At 48.8% G+C, this 18139-nt stretch overlaps 1 protein-coding gene across 9 annotated transcripts in view; it reads left to right on the top strand.

The window, feature by feature from the left end:
• Positions 1-18139, top strand: part of by (focal adhesion protein tensin) — a 392943-nt gene that overhangs the window by 144445 nt on the left and 230359 nt on the right. Inside the window, exon 1 of one of the 9 annotated variants that reach the window (XM_075679855.1) lies at positions 1303-1589. The exons of the other annotated variants lie outside the window; for them this stretch is intronic. Coding sequence (XP_075535970.1) covers positions 1575-1589 — 15 coding nt within the window. The 5' untranslated portion in view covers positions 1303-1574. Of the gene's footprint in view, positions 1-1302; positions 1590-18139 lie in introns of those variants that run through there. 9 annotated transcript variants of the gene reach the window in all.

Raw genomic sequence — 18139 nt, 5'->3', positions numbered from 1 at the left:
TTTATTCCCGGTGTTCAGTCGAGTGGAGGCTTGTCTCATGCCCCGTCGTAGCGACCATGCACCCGTCTGCGTTAGATATCTTGCTTTGGTGGTTACATTTCCGCGATATCAAGTGGGGCCTTGTCGTTCCCCAAACTTGGTACCCAGTAATTTTTGGAGGGAAGGGGGGGGGGGGGCGACGGGGACGCGTTCCGGGTGCGCGATCGTCCCTATATGACATCGTTAAGATTAGTCGCTGTAGTCCTGGTAACCACTCCACCCTGCCGCGGTGTTGCGCAGACTTGGCAGCAGACGCTAAGTTCCATTTTTCCTCTGACCGAATGAAAGACTCGTTAAGAATTCAACTGGTAGAAAGCTACCGCTTCGTATTAATTGACATTCGCATAAAAGTGTCGTTTGCTTGCAGGTGCCGTAGCCTTCCTCCGTTTTGTTGGCCGAGAAAATATATTTAAAAAAAGAAAAGAAAAACAGCATAAACAAAAGAAAGGCCTCGATGTGTGCGAGTCTTGGCGAGTCTTCCGACAGGCACCAGCGTGGGCACGCAAGCCCACAGCGTTCGTTAGGGTCAGCTTTCACAACAGAGTCACCAGCGCCAAGGATACGGGTGTGATTAATGAATAAACTGGCCGGCTTCACTTCCTCTAAGCGTCGCGTGATGCCAGTGTTGATATAGTACAGCCTAATTGTAGCGATCGTACAACACGAAAGGAAACTCGCTGCTCCCTCTTACGTGAGAGGAGACGAGGCACGTACAAAAGAATTGATAAAGAACGCACCTACCAATGTCATTAACGGTTCGATTTTGTCCCACAGCGGTTATTTCCACCTGTACTAACCAAATGACAATTCTTCCGCGCTTGCAGGGCTTAAGCGACGGCTAATTTTTGCCTTTTTCGGAGCAGTTGTGCCGTTTTCGGGCGGCGCAGTGGCTGGAATTCTTGCGTAGGTGGCGAGTACGCGCGTATCGAGGGAGTATTCGCTCCGTCGGTCTGATCACGATCGACAAGTAACCTGTCCAGCATCTTACGCGACGCTAGAACGTCAGACGGCGGGGTTAGTTGCGTAATGACCGGTAAGGGGAAAGCAAACGCTGCGGCGCTTCCTCGCCGCGTCACCTTTGGCCCCCGACGACTACGACGGCTCTCGCCCAGAACAGACGCGCCACGCGCGCCGTCGTCTGACGCGCGCGCTCGAGCGAGAAACAAAACCGACAACGCGAGGGCGCACGTTCTGCGATTGGGGGAAGCCTCTACGGGACGTCACGTCCGGCGAAACAGCACACTCGGTTTCTCCCGCAGCAGCGCCACCGCCTACGTTGCGCGCGCGGTCTCAGCGGTCTCCTCTCCCGAGCGCCGGAAAAGCCATGTAAGAGAACCGAAACAAAAACCGCAAAAAGAGCTATGTCGGCGGCGCTGCCAAGCGCCGATCGTCCGCAAAGTTTCGTCTCCCGAGCATCCGAAGAAACGTCGCCGCCGAACCGCGGAGTAACGTCGCGCTGGGTGGTCCCCTAGCGCGGCCAATTTGCAACCGATTCGGATTACATTGAAGCCGAAGACGACGACGACGACAACGACATGAGGATTCAGAAGGTGAGCCACTCTGCCACGCCGCGTAGCTGCGCCGCCGCCGTTTGCGTCGCTCGCGCACGTTGCCCAGGCGTTTACTCGCAATGCGCGCCAGCTCCACCAACGTGACTCGCCGCGTCCCTGTGGGCGCTCGGACACGGTTCGCGCCATAAGCCACGGTCTCTTTTTAAAAAATATTTTGCCTTCTTTGCTGAGCGCGAGATATTCGAGGAGGAACAGGCGTTCTCTTGGTCTAGAGGCGCAAGGTCGCACACTGTGACCCGCGCGCTTATCTGGGGGAAAGCACTTCAGCTGGCTCTGCCTACCTGCATTTTTATCGCCCGTCCTAGGAAAACGCTGAAGACAGGTCAGATGTCCTGCAGTTTCATTGGATTCTCAGCTCCCTCATGTTGCACTAATTCCTCCCTGAGCGTCAAGTGGCGGCTGCAGAATCCTCTACTTGAGTGTGGGTGTTGATCCAAGCGCACGAAATTGTTTTCTGAGTGGCAGCAACCCAAAATAGTCACGCAATATGATTGCGTACTTTTTTCCGTCGAATAGCATATAACAAAAAACCTAAATGAGTTACGTAGCGCGGTTTAACGCAGCGGATATGGCTTAGCGGCCGTTCCTTCGCGGGCGAAATAACCGGCATGCGATTATACGTGCTAGACAGAGGTGGGGCAGCCGCGTGGCTCATATACCTGCGAAGTGATGTTCGCAGATCCCCACCTCCCTCCGCCCCCCCCCCCCCCCGCCCCCCGTGATTGTCTGGTTTCTCACAGTTACTGTGTTACCGTTAGTTCGGACGAGATTTGACTGAAGCTAACAAGAAGCACTTCACGCTAATGTTCCTTCAGTAGCGTCATACGCAAACCATGATGCGGTCACGTACATGGTTTTCCTACTTCCATTCCACCGCAGCCGCACCCAAGTGCAGAGGTTCTTCTGTAGTGACGGTGAGATAAACACGAGTCAAAGGGCTACGATAACACGGAATCGCACGTTGGGCGAGCTCCCGTCTTTTGATTGCTGCGTCCATTGTCTTAGGAATTAAGAAATAAGAAGCACATCGCAGGCTACACGACACAACGCAGGAAAGACGATCGCTTCTAGCGCGAGCGCCAAGGTCTCCGAATCTATACAGTTTGATCCTCTCGAGAAGAGCAGAAGTCGCGCCATGCATAATGTGCTGTGCAGGGTGTAGCTTTGGCACAGAAAAATAGTAGTTTCTTAGTTACGAGAAACGCTTGTTTTTGGTTAGAAGGATAAAACTGCTATTAAAAACTTAATTTCTTTCTATGCTTCTGTTGTTATACGCGTTATTTCCCATTCCCTGCTGCCGTGCGACACTCGAGGAATGCTTATACCCCAGTGGTTGTGCATCTAAACGTGATCAGGCCCATCGCGCCCTAACCTTTCTGGAGCTAACTAACTTGAGTTCACGTTTGTAGCGTGAACGTTCAACATTCTGTAGTAGCGTGACCTTCAGTGACCGGCCCTACTGTGTGTGATCTGTACTGTGCCCTAACGCTTCTTCCTTCGAAGATGGGAAGTGGCGGGTTCAAACACCTTGTAGTGTATATTGTGAACCGACTACCAGTGAAACGGTGATTGCGCGCAGCTATACTTGGCGTCTCATCGTGGAGCGCACAATTAGCCGCGTAGCAAACTAGCCATGGATGTGATTGATAATTGTGGAGGCTGTTCGATGCGGCGTCACTTTAATTCCGGCTGCAGAGTCGAAACTCGGCGGAACAACGTGCTAGTGTACTGTGTTCTACTTTAGTCTTTAGATTTGTCCTGTTGCTCTTCCTTTCCTCTTTCCTCCCTTCCTTCCTATCTTCCATTTCTGTGTTGCTCTCACCTCCCTTCAGAAGAGTAGGCAGGCGTTGTGCCCCTTCCGGTGGCAGTTGCCAGCCTGCTCCTCGCCTTCCCTTTCCTGTTAACTGTATATATGTGTATATGTGTTCAAAACAAATAATAATAATAATAATGCCGGGAAGCGCGCACAAACTCACTTGTTAAAAAAAAAAAGAAGAAAAAGAAAAGGCAGGATGCGTCCTTTGTTGTAAGCATCGATAAGGCTGTAATAGCGCAGTGAGGTGCCATCCGTTTTCTTCTTCATTATCTTTGAGACATTAGGAAAACTTAATTATCTTGAGTTCCCCAGCAACTTCACCTGGTACAGCAGCGTTTCCCTGTATTTCTCTGTTCGAAGCCACAAATACTATACGATTCCGTTTTATCATGTGTTCGTGTAAAAGGAACGAGAACAGGCCAAGTTCTGCGACGGCACTCACTCTTTATACTGGTGTGATATATCACTACAAAGAATGAAAACAAGGCCATGAAAGAAGGACGTGAGCGACAGAATATGCCGTAAATGTAGTTTTGTTGACATCGTAAGTGGCTGCCACGGGGGGTGCGCAAGCTAGTCTTAACCGACTCCATGTCACGATTGGAATGTGCTACGGCCGGATTGGAGTACGAGCGCGCGTATGCTCCCAGCGCCACCGTGCTTTCTCTTAGCTGCTCGGAAAGATCGGGGACGGTTCATATCTCGGCCTCTGTGTTTCGCCAAGTGAAAAAAAAAAAAAAGATCTGGGAAATTATTCAGTTCAAAGTAAAATGGAACATATTGAACAAGGAAGGAACAGCGCCAATTAAGACGATTACGAGAGGGAGAAGGACACAGGACAAGCGCTTGTCCTGTGTCGTTCTCCCTTTCGTGATTGTCTTAGTTGGCGCTGTTCCAACCTGGTTCAAGTACGCACCATCTAGCCCAAATGAATGTTGTTCTGAACGGAGCATATATTCCAGCAGTCTCGAAAGGTCTCGTTGTGCACCCTTTCTCTCTCTCTCTTTATATTGTTTCGTCTTTCTCGTTTGTTTTTGTTTTTGTATATTTTGTAGGTGTTCGATCCTCTGCCTGGCAGTCCTCTGTTCTGGCCTTCCCTCCAGTTTCTCGCTCCGCTTAGCATTGATCGGTATAAGTAGTGCAGCAAGCCGAGATCAGTACAAAACCTATAGCTGCGCGACCATTGGCGGCTTTGTGAGTATTTGGCCGCGATAGTCCTATGAAGGGGCTTCACAATAGCATAGACAGGAAGAAATGACGTTGGGCAGGCCACGTAATACGTAGTGCAGACAAGCAGGAGGAGGAGGAGGAGAGTGAAAAGGAAGGAAAAGTAGGGAGGTGAACCAGACGCACGTCCGGTATTTTACCCTACACAGGGGAATGGGTTTAAGGGAAGGAAAGAAAGGAGAGGGAGGGAAGAAGGTGTGAAGTCCATGCGTGTGAGTACATGCGGATGAGCATAACTTCGCGCCTATAATTATATATTATGGGCGGACAAGCAGAGAGAGAGAGAGCAAATGATAAATGAAAGGTAGGGAGGTTAAGCAGGACTGAGCCCGGTTGGCTACCCTACACTGGGCAAAGGGAAAATCAATAGTCTATCAGGCTCTTAGGCATGGGACAATGTCAGCTGGCGCAAGACATAGGTAATTGGATGTCGATGAGAGGTGCCTTCGTCCTGCAGTGGACATAAAATGCGTGTTGGTGATAGGGATGATGATGCTGGTAACCCTGCTGCTGCTGACGATGATGATGATAGAACCTAACAAGTCACTCAATCGGGCACTTTGAACCAAGCGAGATCTATGTCTCCTTTTCGATTCTTTCTTTCTTTTTTTCTTTTTCGTTAACTTTCGCGCAAGTCCACAAACATATGTTCAGTACGAAATTTCCGTACACGCTGCATCTATTCCCGTCCTCCGTTTCTGTGCGCACGTGTGTTTATGTGCTTACACGTACGTCGCTTCTACGGCGGAGGAAAACCGCAGAGGCTTTCCCGCTCGCACACACGGCCGACTCAAACACGGAAAGCGCGCGAGCACAGCCGCAGCTCGTGCGCTTGTTCGTATAAGCGAGATCGGGGCCTCGCCTGTCCTACGCGCCGACAGCGCAGACCAGCGAGAGACGGCCCGTCTCCGGAGGCCGAGCGATGGGCTCGAGCCCGCGGCTAGTTCCCGCGCCGCTGCCGCCGCGACTTGGAGCGGGACGTTCTCGTGCGTTTCTGGCGGCAGGGGGCTTTACGACTGGGTAAACAAAAGATGGGAGTACACGGGGTGGCAGGAAAACGGGAGTGGGCTTACAGGGGAGGGGGGTTTAGGAGGTGGGCTGCAGGCTACAGTGCGGCCGTCCGCGCGACGTCGCGAGGGTGCGCACGTGGTGAGGCTGCCGGCGTGGACGAGGACAGGAATAGGGACCGCGAACGGACGCATGTGGAGCAAAAAAAGAGAAATGGATTCGCATCACGCAAGCTTCAGCGGTGATAGTGAAACAAAAAAACAATGCCGGAGCCTTTCATCTCTTCCTCCATACGTGTAGGCCCGGCGAAGCCTTCTGTGGGCACGGGACAAAGAGCGGCACAGCGGAGAAGAAAGAAGAAAAGGGGGTTGGGGGTAGGAGGGGGGGAGGCTTGAGGCAGACCGTGTGTGGCTTGCGCGGGTGAACGTCGTCCGCTCACACGGCTGCGAATCGAAGGCTCGCGGGATGGATAAATATAGGGCTTCTTGTTTTTGCGCACTCGTGCACTCTCTCTCTTTCTCTAACCCCTGCACGTATTCGGCCCCCTTCTTCACTGTTTAGGTTTTCATTTATTTTCTTGTCCCCTTCCCTGTCTGGCGCTCTGCGGCCACACCGTATCTGTCTGTCTCGGGTTTCTCGTCCAACTGCGATTATTCCTGTCCCAACAACTTTATTTATTTATTTATTTATTTATTTATTTATTTATTTATTTATTTATTACCATTATTTATTTATTCTGACTTTGTTGGCGTGTACGTGGCGCCATATTCCGCCTGTTTTCATGAAGCGAAACTTAAGTAAGCGGTGGTTCACGCAAACTTCAAAGAGACTTCAATGAAACACGTTGGAAAAACAGGTATGTTTTTCTACAGCGCAAGCGTGTATCCATGAGTACACCAAGGGGGAGCCACTCGTAGCTGCGGTGGCCGACGACCGCACGTGAATCATAAGCGTTGTAGACACACTGTTGCAAGGAAGGGCCCGGCCGGGCATGAGAGCGAGCGCCGAAGCGGCGCCTTGCCCGTGGAAGAGGCCACCACTTTCGATATGTGCGGCAGGACTCTGGCGTCGCTCGGTAACGTGAAGAGATAAAGCGTCCGCAGAGGTCGCCTGTGAGCCCACGGCGTCGTCGAAATGAACGATCGTATCAGCGATATGTTTCTCTTCGGTGACGCCCTTCTAGATGCGCGACCAAGAGCGGCTTTCGGTGCCGAAGCGCTTGCCATTCGGGACGCACGTCGCCTGGCTTCCTCTGTACAGTTTTACCGTAGCATGTCTTGCGCCATCTCAATTTGTTTTAATAAAGTGATGGAAGGAAATTAGTGATCAGTGTAAACAGAGAGACAGACTCCACTATGCCATGCTCGAGCCATAATCAGAACCGGAGATCACATTTAAATGTCCTTGCGATCATAATGGTAATATCTAAGGATTTATTTCGCAAGGAGGGCGATATTTTAGTTATCCCAGTATATAATTTTTTTCTTGATGTAAGGGCTATGCAAGTTATTTATGTAGCTTAAGTATTTTCTAGACATTATTCGCAGACTTTGGCGTCAAGTACTCTGCCATAATCGCGAATAAGCGGTTTAACTCAAAACAAACATCAAACATCAAAAGGTATTGTGGGCCAAAATAGAGAAGGTGCAACGCCGGGCGGCGCGCTATATTTGTTCGAAATATAGAAGGACAGACTCAGTTGCGGCGATGTTAAAGTCTTGCGGTCTTGAATTATTGGAAGATAGGTGCAAGAAGCAGAGAGTAAAAACGTTATTTCAAATAATTCACGGCGAACTAAAAATTAATAAAGATTTGTATTTAAAACCTCCAGGCAGACTGAGCTCCCGCTTAAATCATAGTGCAGCTATTCAACCGTACTTGTCCCGAACCAATGCCTTTCGTTGTTCGTTCTTCCCACAGTCAATAGAGCTGTGGAACAAGCTGCCTGCAGAAATTGTTCGCAGTTCTGATACTGCATTGTTTACAAATGCAATCAAGGTTCTTTACTAAAACTGTACCACGTGGATATTGTAAAGTGTTTTTCTTTCCTTTTTTTCTCTTTTTCCTTTTTTTCTGTTTGTGTGCGTGCGGCAGCTGGTTGAACATTTGAATACATGTCTTATAGTCTGTATATCGTATCTTGTATTGTATCCGCAGGACACTGTAGTGCATGTGCATATTTCTTTTGTATCTGGCTGTCTTGTACGAACGTATATGTAACATCCCTCCCTGTTATCACCCTCAACTGAGGGTTGACAGTATTTCTAAATAAATAAATAAATAAATAACTAATATTGATGAACGTACACCACGCTGCATTCGCTTACGTTCTTTACTGCGATGTAGCATGTTAGCCCAGTGGCCAAGATGACAATTTCCGGCATTCTTTTGAATGGGCACGTGTCGCTTATCCAGGCGGAGCTCTAGGCCAGGCAGACTGCCGCGACTTCCATTAAGGAATCTCCTTCGCTCGTCTTCGGATAGCGCAAACATCGTTCGGTGCTTGCTTCATCGAAGCGGGACGCTACAACCGCCGCGTTCGAAAGCGTCCCAGCTCGCCGCCATCACCCACAGGCGGGTTGCAGAAGTCATTGTCCTCGTCTTCTGAGCCTTGCATGCTGCATTTCCTTCCTTCGGTGCCGTGTCTGTTGACTCCCATTGTTCTTCGCGGAATGCTTGCGCGAATTGCATGTTCCGCCTTCTGTGCGCGCACGTTCGGTTTGGGAGAAAGGGCCGTGCCGCTCTCGATCACCGGGCTCGCACAGCTGCTTTCCCAAGACACTCCGGGGGAAAGCTCCTGCAGAAAAAGAAAAAAAGAGAGAGAATTGTATTAAGAAAGCGACACAGGAGAAATTGGTCAACACACCTCGCTACGCATGCGCACAGGCGTGATAGATGTTATTCGGACAACAATGCCTAACGCCGGCACCGTAAACCGCCCAACTATTTTGACGGTGTCCGGTACACTAACAGAACAGTGCGACGTAAGCTGCGCGCAAGGCTCAGCCTCGCGCAGCTTCCAACGGAGAATCTGCTTACGAGCTACGCCGGAGCCTGTCGTTATGTGTGTCGGTTTATTTTTCGCTCGCAGTCCCTTCAAGTGCCATGCACTCGTATAAATACAAAGTTGTGTTCCTTATACCGCCAAGCTAGTGGCGTCATGAACGGGCTTCAAGTGCGCGAGCGCGGTCATCTCTGGTAGTTGCCACCGCTGCACGCGAAACTGTCATTTGTCCCGCATGCTGTGTGCAGGTAGGGCAGTAATAAGGGGCCGTGGTAGATTTCTTTAATGATACCACACTAAACTCGCAGCTTGAGGAGTCCCCGTGTCGACGCTCATAGTTTTAGTGTTATCGGCTTCAAAAATTAGTTTATTAAGTGAATAACCCCAGGAAATGTAGCAATCTTGTTAGGTTAAGAGCCGGCGGAAGGCACCTACGTATTAAGATCAGCACCAGCGTTAACAATAGCCGAAACGATGTCCTGGCTACGCTGCTTCTACGAGAACATTATCTAAACCACGTAGGATTGGCTACCTGTATTTGTCTTCAAGTCTTAAAGTGCTATTTCTCATAAAGTCTCAGCGACCGACGTTATCAACTATATTATTTATTTATTTATTTATTTATTTATTTATTTATTTATTTATTTATTGCAAACGAAATTTTTTCTGGGCTACTCCTTACGCGCGCGCTCGAGAGAACGGGAAGGCGAAAAAGAAAAAGAGAATGCAAAGGTGTTCGATCACCATGAATTAGAACGACGTCGGTCGACTACCCCATACGGGAGAGGGAAGCAGGTGACTATGAAGGGAAGGCATGATGAACGGGCTCACACGTGCGGACCTCGCTACACCACCAAAGGCGTCCGCCTGGTCCAGTTGCCCTCCAGAAGCACGAAAAACGGCTTCACTGACCTGCGGTCCGGCGCCCGGTGACATTAGTATCGGTGTTCGTGTAGCGTCTGCATGGGCATTGGACGCTCTTCCAGTCATCCCAATGCATTGGAGAGTGATTGCCTTTGATTGAGCACTGTGAGTGTGAGTAAAAACCAACTATATAAGCCCATGTCCTCATACCACGTAGTTTTCTTTCAGTTTAATCGTTGCTAAAGACAACGCACGCGCACCCGCACGGGTGCCTGCGGGAACGACATACCAGTCGACAGAGCCTCGCATCCACTGCGGGATGTCTTCTTATAGTGTTCGGCTGATCACAGGATGCTGTTTCGCGCTACGTTCATCTTGTTGCCCTTCATAAAGCCGGGCTTGACCTTCTGCTCGATGAACTGTGCCTCCTTACAGGCGTGTCCTTGTGTACAAGCTTTCAGGTCGCCTCATTTATCCTCATGAACGCTCTGTCAAGGAGCTTTGGAACAGCGTCCACACTTTTTCACAGGACCATGCGAGCGACTCTGTATGAGGCGCAATCCGGAGCACTTTCCGACATAATGCGCTTACACGATGCTTAGGCGCGGTGCAAGGCGGGCGCCTCGTTGCTGCGCTAGTGTGCGGTCACGGCCACCGCAGCCGCATCTGAGGCGATGCGCGTAACTGTGTTTCTGCGTTGCCGTTTTGGAGTCCAGAAGGCTTGCGCAAATTAGTTTAAGTGAAGTCACATTGTTAACAACGCGCCATGAATGAAGATCAGTTTAATGCAGCAGAAGCTTGATGCGGGCGAGTTGGTTTAACATACTTGAAGAAATGAAATGAGCGCGTGATCTTTTTTAGTCCGCTTCTTTATAGCGCTCATTTCTTTTCTTCAAGCATCAGTTTAATGCTATTATGTCTGGGTGTACTTTTTTATTTATTAGGACGAAGCAGAAGGCAAAACCAAAATGTGATAAAAAGAGAGAAAAGGATGCATCGAAAGGCAGGGATGTTAACCAGAGGTAGTTCCGGTTGATTGGCTACCTGCACGGGTAGAAAGGTTAAGGGGGATAAAAAAAGAAGTTCACATGCCCAGTAGTATAGGCACAGGGTGGTTATAAGCGTATTCTCATGTCCGTTGACTTTCTTTCAATCCCTCATCACATTCCCCCCGCGCACGTGAGGTGACGAAATGAGCAAATTCGCAGGTGCAAGTTGGAATCAGCTAGCACAAGACAGAGGAAATCGGAGATCGCTGGGAGAGGCGTTCGTTTTCCACTGGACGTAAATGTAGAATGATGATGATGATGATGATGATTGTATACAGGACTACTTGCTTTCAACGCCATAAGTGAACGCAGGATAGCCGGCCCTAAAGTGTCCTACCACGTCATTTTCCTACAAACAAGAAAAAAAAACATGTGAGTTTAGTGTCCGAGTCCGCGACACTTCACGATGATCCCGATGTGCGAATCGACAAGAAGCACAACTATCCGCGCATGTGCGTACTGGTGGCATAAGTTCCGTCATAGATCTTCACGGGAAGTTCTTCGGAATCGCGAGACCACAGCGACGACCTGACAGAGGAGAATGGCGAAGAGAAATAACTTAGCGGCAGCGGGGATAGGTGCAGTGAACAAGGATAAACGTACCAAACATTCGCCTTTAAAATTTAGTCCTTGTAACATCAATTTTGCGTCTTTGAGGTATCCGTGAACGCGAATAAGTTCGTTGAAAACATGAAATGACCACGGACACAAGAACACTAACCTTGGTTGCTCCGCCATAACATTTTACAGCGATAGCAGTTGGAGGTTTTCCTGGAGTTGGAGCTTTCTTGGTGTTGGTCGCAAAGATGTTGCTCTCAGAGAAACGTCTGCCATCTACCTATGGGCGTTGCGTTGAAGAAGCCCAGGTTTCGACACACGAACGGCAATTGCATACTAGGTGTTACATGATTCCATTGAAGCCACGTGCGTTGTAACTCGCGCTGTCGGACATTTGGATCAATGATGAGTAAGCGTTCTCGATCGCAGCGACCAGGGCCACGTGAGTAGTGCATAAGGGGGTGGCGGGAATTCTGCAAGTGCCATTTCGTCTGTTGCTGTATTACTGATTAGCTGGGGACGCCTGTCCCGGCCCAGGCAATTACAACTGGTTCAGCAACAACAATGGTCACGATGAAGCTTAAGGAGACGTACAACAATTTGGTTTCCTCGACAGAGTTTAGAGGCCTCCGGAAGCTGATATATTGTACTATACGAACTTCCTTAACCCAGGCGCCTGGGTTATTTCCTGCAGTGGTGAGCTGACGCAGTGGCTTGATTGTTGGCTATGCCGCTCTAATGCTGAGTGCGAAGTCACGGATTCGGTTCCCGTCTTCGGCGGCTGCATTCCGAACTGAGCGGAACGTAGAAACTCCTGTTGGCTGAGATTTCAGCTGCACGTGGTGTGCCTAGTGCTTTTTGCACGTAGGTTTTCTTCAGTGTGGCGTGCACGTTCTGGTTCCTACTACTAATCAATCATGCGCACCGCCAGCCTTATTAATTTTGCAGCTCTGCTTTCAGTCTGAACGCCTTCTTACGCTCGCAGGCGCGCTGCCCAGATCATCGTCACGTGCCTTTGTATTCATAAACGCGACGCAACAGCGAGCCCATACGGGGACGCTCGTCCAAGCGACGGGTGACGCATCTGCTCTTAAGAGGGGCAGGAAATTGCGCCCTCTCGAACGCCACTGCCGCGAATATATATCCGCGCAGCCTCCGGGAGGAAATCTCGCGTGCCTGCGCTGCGCGCGCACGCTCAATGCATGCGCTCCGTGAAGGACGCCTTTCGCGCCTGGCCATTAGGCAGCGGCGACGACGACGACAAGTGCGAAATTATGCGCGCACCGCGGTGCTTGTTTTAATGGGCCTCCGCGTAGTACGTGTTCGGCCACGCGCATCCGCCGATGCGAGCGAGCATCCGTGCGCCATCATGCACGGGCGAGTGCGTGGCGTGTGCGCACGCCCTGTTCTGGCGAGTCCTCGCACACAGCTGCTCGTCGTTTTGTGAGCGTTCGGGCAGAGTGGCCACCGTTCTTCAGTGCAGCAAGCGGGAAAAATGAAAAAAAAAAAAAATTCAGACATTTCTCGACTGGATCGTTAAAGGATGGCAGGCGTCTACAGCGAAATTTCTCCCATTTCGTCATCAATGTTTCTGCGGTTGACTTTTCGTTTCGACAGCGTCTGCGCTTACAACAAGGCGATAAATTACGACGCGATAAAAGATGTTTGGAAGCATTTCAATCACAAAAGAGCCCGATAGGATTTTTGCATACATAATATTAATTGTAAACTGTAGGTTTAACACCTGCATTTCACTACATTTCTATCAAGAATCGTATCCTCTTATAGGCGTCGAACTCCAGTTTGGGCCGTATCTCCTTTGGTATACTCTTTTTCCTTCCCTCCCGTCGCTTACCGTTGCCTCTCTTTGATTACTCTCCACGTCCACGTGCTTCACTACGACAAAATTGTGTTGCATGCCAAGACTATCACCTGTGAAATGGAGTGTTTAAATATGTATGGCATACAAATATCGTGAGAGATGTGTATCCGCTGTGCTCTGAAGTTCAGCTACGACGGTCAAGAATCCCAACCCTCTCTTACTGAGTACGTTGCCACACGGAAAGTGTTTCGCTCCTCGCATTGTTTCGCGCCGAGCAGCGCCGATGCCGCCACAACGCTACAGTACCCTGACGTTCACGTGCATGTTCGATAGGTGCCACAGCGCTGGTTATGCGTCCAAGTTGGACCGCGCGGAGCACTGCAAGGACAAATCAAATATAAAGAACGAGAAACGCCTGCTGTCCATCATGGATGTTCAATGGCAAGCATATCGTTTATTTTGATTTCAGAAGCTGATGCAAAGAAGAATGCTTGGGTTTGGCCCAGTGTGTGCCGCACGTAAGAAAAAGTAGAGTACGAAAGAAGGTTTCCCTTTGCGTGAGGCGTATTGCATTGAAAGCAGAAAATCGCAGCGAAGGGAAGGTGTATAATGTTGATTATAGTTAGCACTATAAAAAAATGGAAGAAAAACATGTTTCAGAGTGCGCTGTTCTTGGAATCAGCTGCACGATTTGTGTACTCTTTGGCCCTTGTTTGTAGTTTCTGTTTTGTATCATATGCAACCAGAGGCAGTACACTTAATGCCCGTTATCCTCTTAAGCGTACTTTCCCTCTTGCTCTATCTCTTTATACGCCTTAGCTGAATCGGTCACCAAACAAAGTCTGCTCAACTGTGTTGTGTAAGAACACTACTTATACAAGAACCGTTCGTCGCATTTTTACTGTTACAAGTTTTGCTAGCAGGGCAAGCAATTTATTCAGGCTGAGAATGTGAAGGCATAAGCACAGCGCATTACAATTTAATCAGACACGAGCAGTGCCTGAATACACCAGATTCACAGCTTGGTCTTCAATCGTGTTTCGTTTATCACTGGCCTCTGTGAAGTGGTTAGCCGTTACTCAACAGGTGCGCCGAGCGTGACCAAACTAATTGCTGACGTGCGCGCTGCTAGTTGCTCTGCCCTTGCGGAACCTTCCGACTCAACTAGTCGTCATTGAACGCACTTTATCACCCGTGCTTTCAGCGAGTCTTGCTTCACCATATCCTTGTGTAATCCGGAGGCACGTCTCACATGCTCAGTTCATAGTTGCCAGAAGCAAGGACAGCTCGGTTTTTCGGATGACCGACGCCTAACGAAGCAGAGCATCACTTTGAAATTTCACAGAGAAATATTATTGGTGTGGTGGGTGTGTTCTTCGAAGAACGTCGACACGCTTTGCTTAACTCTTAAACAGCACTTAATTATTCACTGTTTATTAATTTTCTTCAAGGCAACTCACGTGCGTGCGCTACTCCTGCGATTGATTCTCGCAGTAGCACGCTCAGTATCGGACTGCAGTTTACGAGTGAGACGCAGCTTTAACCAACTTCAACCCGACGCGTTCTCGATTCTATATTTTTCGTCGCGGTCAGCAGGGCGCTGTACCATATAACGTGCCCACTTTATGAACGTGTTTCGCTATGCTTAATGTCGCGTATGTATGAGCGATTGTCGGAGACACCTGCTAATCCACCACCGATCTCTTTGGGCGCACCATAGCCCGCGTCCTGGGAATCGCGCCCTCATTAGGCCTCTTCTCAGTCTCGCTGCCGTCTTCCGCTGCCGCGCAGAAGGAGCGCCCAATTGTAATCCGGCCCGCCGCGGAGCGACACGCACCGTCGGCTGGCCGGCCGACGCTGGAGACGCAATCCTGCGAACGCTCGCTTTGACGGATGATGGGAACATCCTTGAAATCCAACTCTTCCACAACAGCGGCGCGGCGAGCGGTCGCTGGCGGCAGGCTCAGCGGGCTGTCAACTTCTCCATGTTTGCCAGTCCAGGTTTTCGCTCTCGCGTTTCGCGCGTTTGCCGCGTTTCCACAGAGCCACCAGACACGGAGGCCTACGTCAGGAACGCGTTGCCCCCAGTGTCAGAGTTCGCTTCAAAAAGTGTCCGGTGGGCGCGCTATACTCTAAAATAGTGCAGCTCTAGTTACGCGTGGGTGCGTTGTAATTGCGAAACGTCAGTTACTCGTACCTGGAAAACAATCTGTCACCGCTATCCATTGCGCTCGGACGTGAAATGCTCTTGACGAGAGAATTCGCAACTCCGTACAAAAGAGCTCGTCTCGCTATTCGTCACGCCCGTCTGTCAGAAGGCCACGGGCGAGGCAGAACTTCAATGAAGGAAAGAAAAATGGCTGCATAAAAGTCAGTAGGCCGCGTCAATCAGTCGCTGTTCGTTTCGGCCAGCGAACGCTGCTGATTACATTCCTACACGTACGCGCAGCATTTGGCCAGGTCCTTGTTTGAAGTCGCGACGCCCTTGTCCATGTGCTTATCCTGATCCTACGCTGTCACTAAAGTTTCGTCATCATATTGGTACTATGCTACTGACTATTGCCGCTCTCGGTAATAATCACAAAGGTTCGTCGAAATTGGCGGTTTTTCTTTTTTTTTAGCAAGATACTCACCTTTTCAAGGACACCTGGTGCAGCACCAGCAGCATGTCCACAAAATTTGACGTTGACCATCGCACCAATTCGGCGCACGTAGTAGACAGAAAGGGCTCACTCAGCTACCCGTCACGTGTGAATCGGGGGCGAAAGCGATAAGAGGCAGAAGAGGCCTATCAGGTGCCCATAAGGACAATTCATATTTATTCCTGCACTTCGTACATCAGAAATGCAGAGAACAGGGACAAAAAGCCTTGTCCATCTACAGGTTGACGGGGGATCCTTGTGCCTTTGCAGACAGTCAACGGCGGCGCGAGAGTGGTAGCTATAAGTAGTAAAACATCATACAATGCATGAAAATTTCGACACTAACGAGGATGCAAAAATCTTCGCTTGTGGAATGCAAAAAAGAAAAAGAAATGTGGACAAGGTAAAGAGCAGACATAGTAAAATGAAGGGAAGAGTGAAAAATGGGCCACACTTTACCAATTCAGTACAAGTAAGCCGGGGCACATGGTAATGTATTAACAAAGCTAACACAACTGCTTATAAAATAAAATTTGGGATCACTTTTTCTCATCGCGAGCACATTTATACCACAAACATTAATTCTTCCTAATTCTTTCATAATGGCACGCTGCTCATTATTGTATTTGAGCTCACTGTTGCACTTATTCTCTAATTCGGAAAACTGTTTATATATGAATTATGTGAACTACAAGAACTATGGATTGTGCATCTCTATATTCCTTCTTCTTTGTTTGAACTTTGCCCAAATTTATTCATTGTCCGTGCCAATTATTGTTGTTTATGTGTATTTTACTTTGAAAACCCCATTCCCATAATAACCCTGCCAAAGAGTTTATTTACAGTATGAAACCACAGATAAATTACCAAATAATGAATGAATGAATGAATGAATGAATGAATGAAAAGTCTGCCTAATTTATGTTCTCTGCTATTATAGCCATGCTTTGTCCTACAGAAAGGTACTAGCCAGGTTGTTTTGCTCCGGAAACTGTACACTTTTTTCTAGAGTACTCCTTTGGCTGCACAGTGACATAAATGACGTGTTATTATACGAGGGCGAATCAGAAAGTCTTTGCCCCTATATTTTATTAGCCAAAATAAGGTACGTACAGGTTATTACAAATATGGCGTACTGTTCTGCGCACCTTGCACAATGTTTCCACATAGTCCCCACATCGGTTTAGACCATTTGTCCCATCGCAGCACTAAATTTGAGATGCCCCTGGGCCATGTCGTCAGTCAGCGACGCACGCGGCCTCCCCTAACGCTCATTGTCGTGCAAGTCTTCGCGGCCTTTTGCGAACTCATAACACCAACACCTTACACTTCTCAAAACGAGACGCCTTTCCCCATACATGGGCTGCATCTCCCCGTGGATTTCGATGGGCGTTCGTCCCTTGCTCCAGAGAAAACGAATCACACTTCGCTGTTCGTACGCCGTGGACGTGTGAAGCACAACCGTCATCTTCAACAACTGACAGCAGCGCCATGCCGCGGAGCTTTCGGTATGTAAGGCCGGACCGGTCCAAGAAAGGTCCACCGCTGGGAATGGATATGTTGACTTCGCATTTACAGCAGTAATTTGGCTAAAGAAATATAGGGGCAAATATCTTCCGATTCGCCCTTGTAGTTTAAATTCATTTTATAATGGAGTAATAGTGTGTGCTTGTAGAACTCAAAAAGTAACATCAGCTGTACCTGAAGAATAGATCAATCCCAGGGAACGTTTGCAATTCGTTGGAGAGCTTTCTTCTGTAATCTGTGAATCCTACCTGTGTTTGTGTGCGACGTCGTACGTCACACTAACGAGTAGTAATTTACTTGGACGGAAAAAAGTGAACTGTACACTAAAAGCCTGAATCCCTTATGTAGGCGGTTACACAGCATCCCAACTACTCTAGCAAGATTACGAAGAATATGCTTAGTTTGAGAATTCTAGAGTAAGTGCTAATTGATAGTTACGCCAAGAACTTTATAGTTTCTGACACTAATTCAATTTTATTTAGACTGATCTCAAGGTTAAAGTGACAGTGTATATGCTTCTTGTATGACGTAAACAAATTGCGTTTGTCTTTTTAGTATTGATTTGCAGTGATTTTGCTGTGCTCCAGTTATTTAACTGATCGAGACTGCTAAAAGAGGTCGCAGGAGTAAATCCCGACCGCGGCGGCCGGATTTCGATGGGTGCGAAATGCAAAAGCGCCGTGTCCCGTGGATTGGGGGCACGCTAAGTATCCCTTGGTGTTCCGGAATTAATCCGGAATTCCCCGCTACGGCGTGTCTCATAATCAAATCGTCGTTTTGGCACGTAAAACCCCAGAATTCAATTCAATTATTTGATCGAGAACAACATTTGCGCTAGCAGAAAGATTGTCAAGGCTATCGGAATTTATAAATATACTTGTGTCGCCTTCATAGATTATGAATGAAACATGTTGAATAACAAGGGTCGAATGCCCCAGAGGGACGCTCGCTTTCATAGATTCTATATCTGAAAATTTAGTCCCACAGTTAGCTTTCTGTTCGTTAGGTATGA

The sequence above is a fragment of the Dermacentor variabilis genome, chromosome 2 (genome assembly GCF_050947875.1).
Source record: "Dermacentor variabilis isolate Ectoservices chromosome 2, ASM5094787v1, whole genome shotgun sequence".
Lineage (NCBI taxonomy): Eukaryota > Metazoa > Arthropoda > Arachnida > Ixodida > Ixodidae > Dermacentor > Dermacentor variabilis.
The sequence above is the reverse complement of the archived record's forward strand: the minus strand, read 5'-3'. Positions and strand labels throughout refer to the sequence as shown.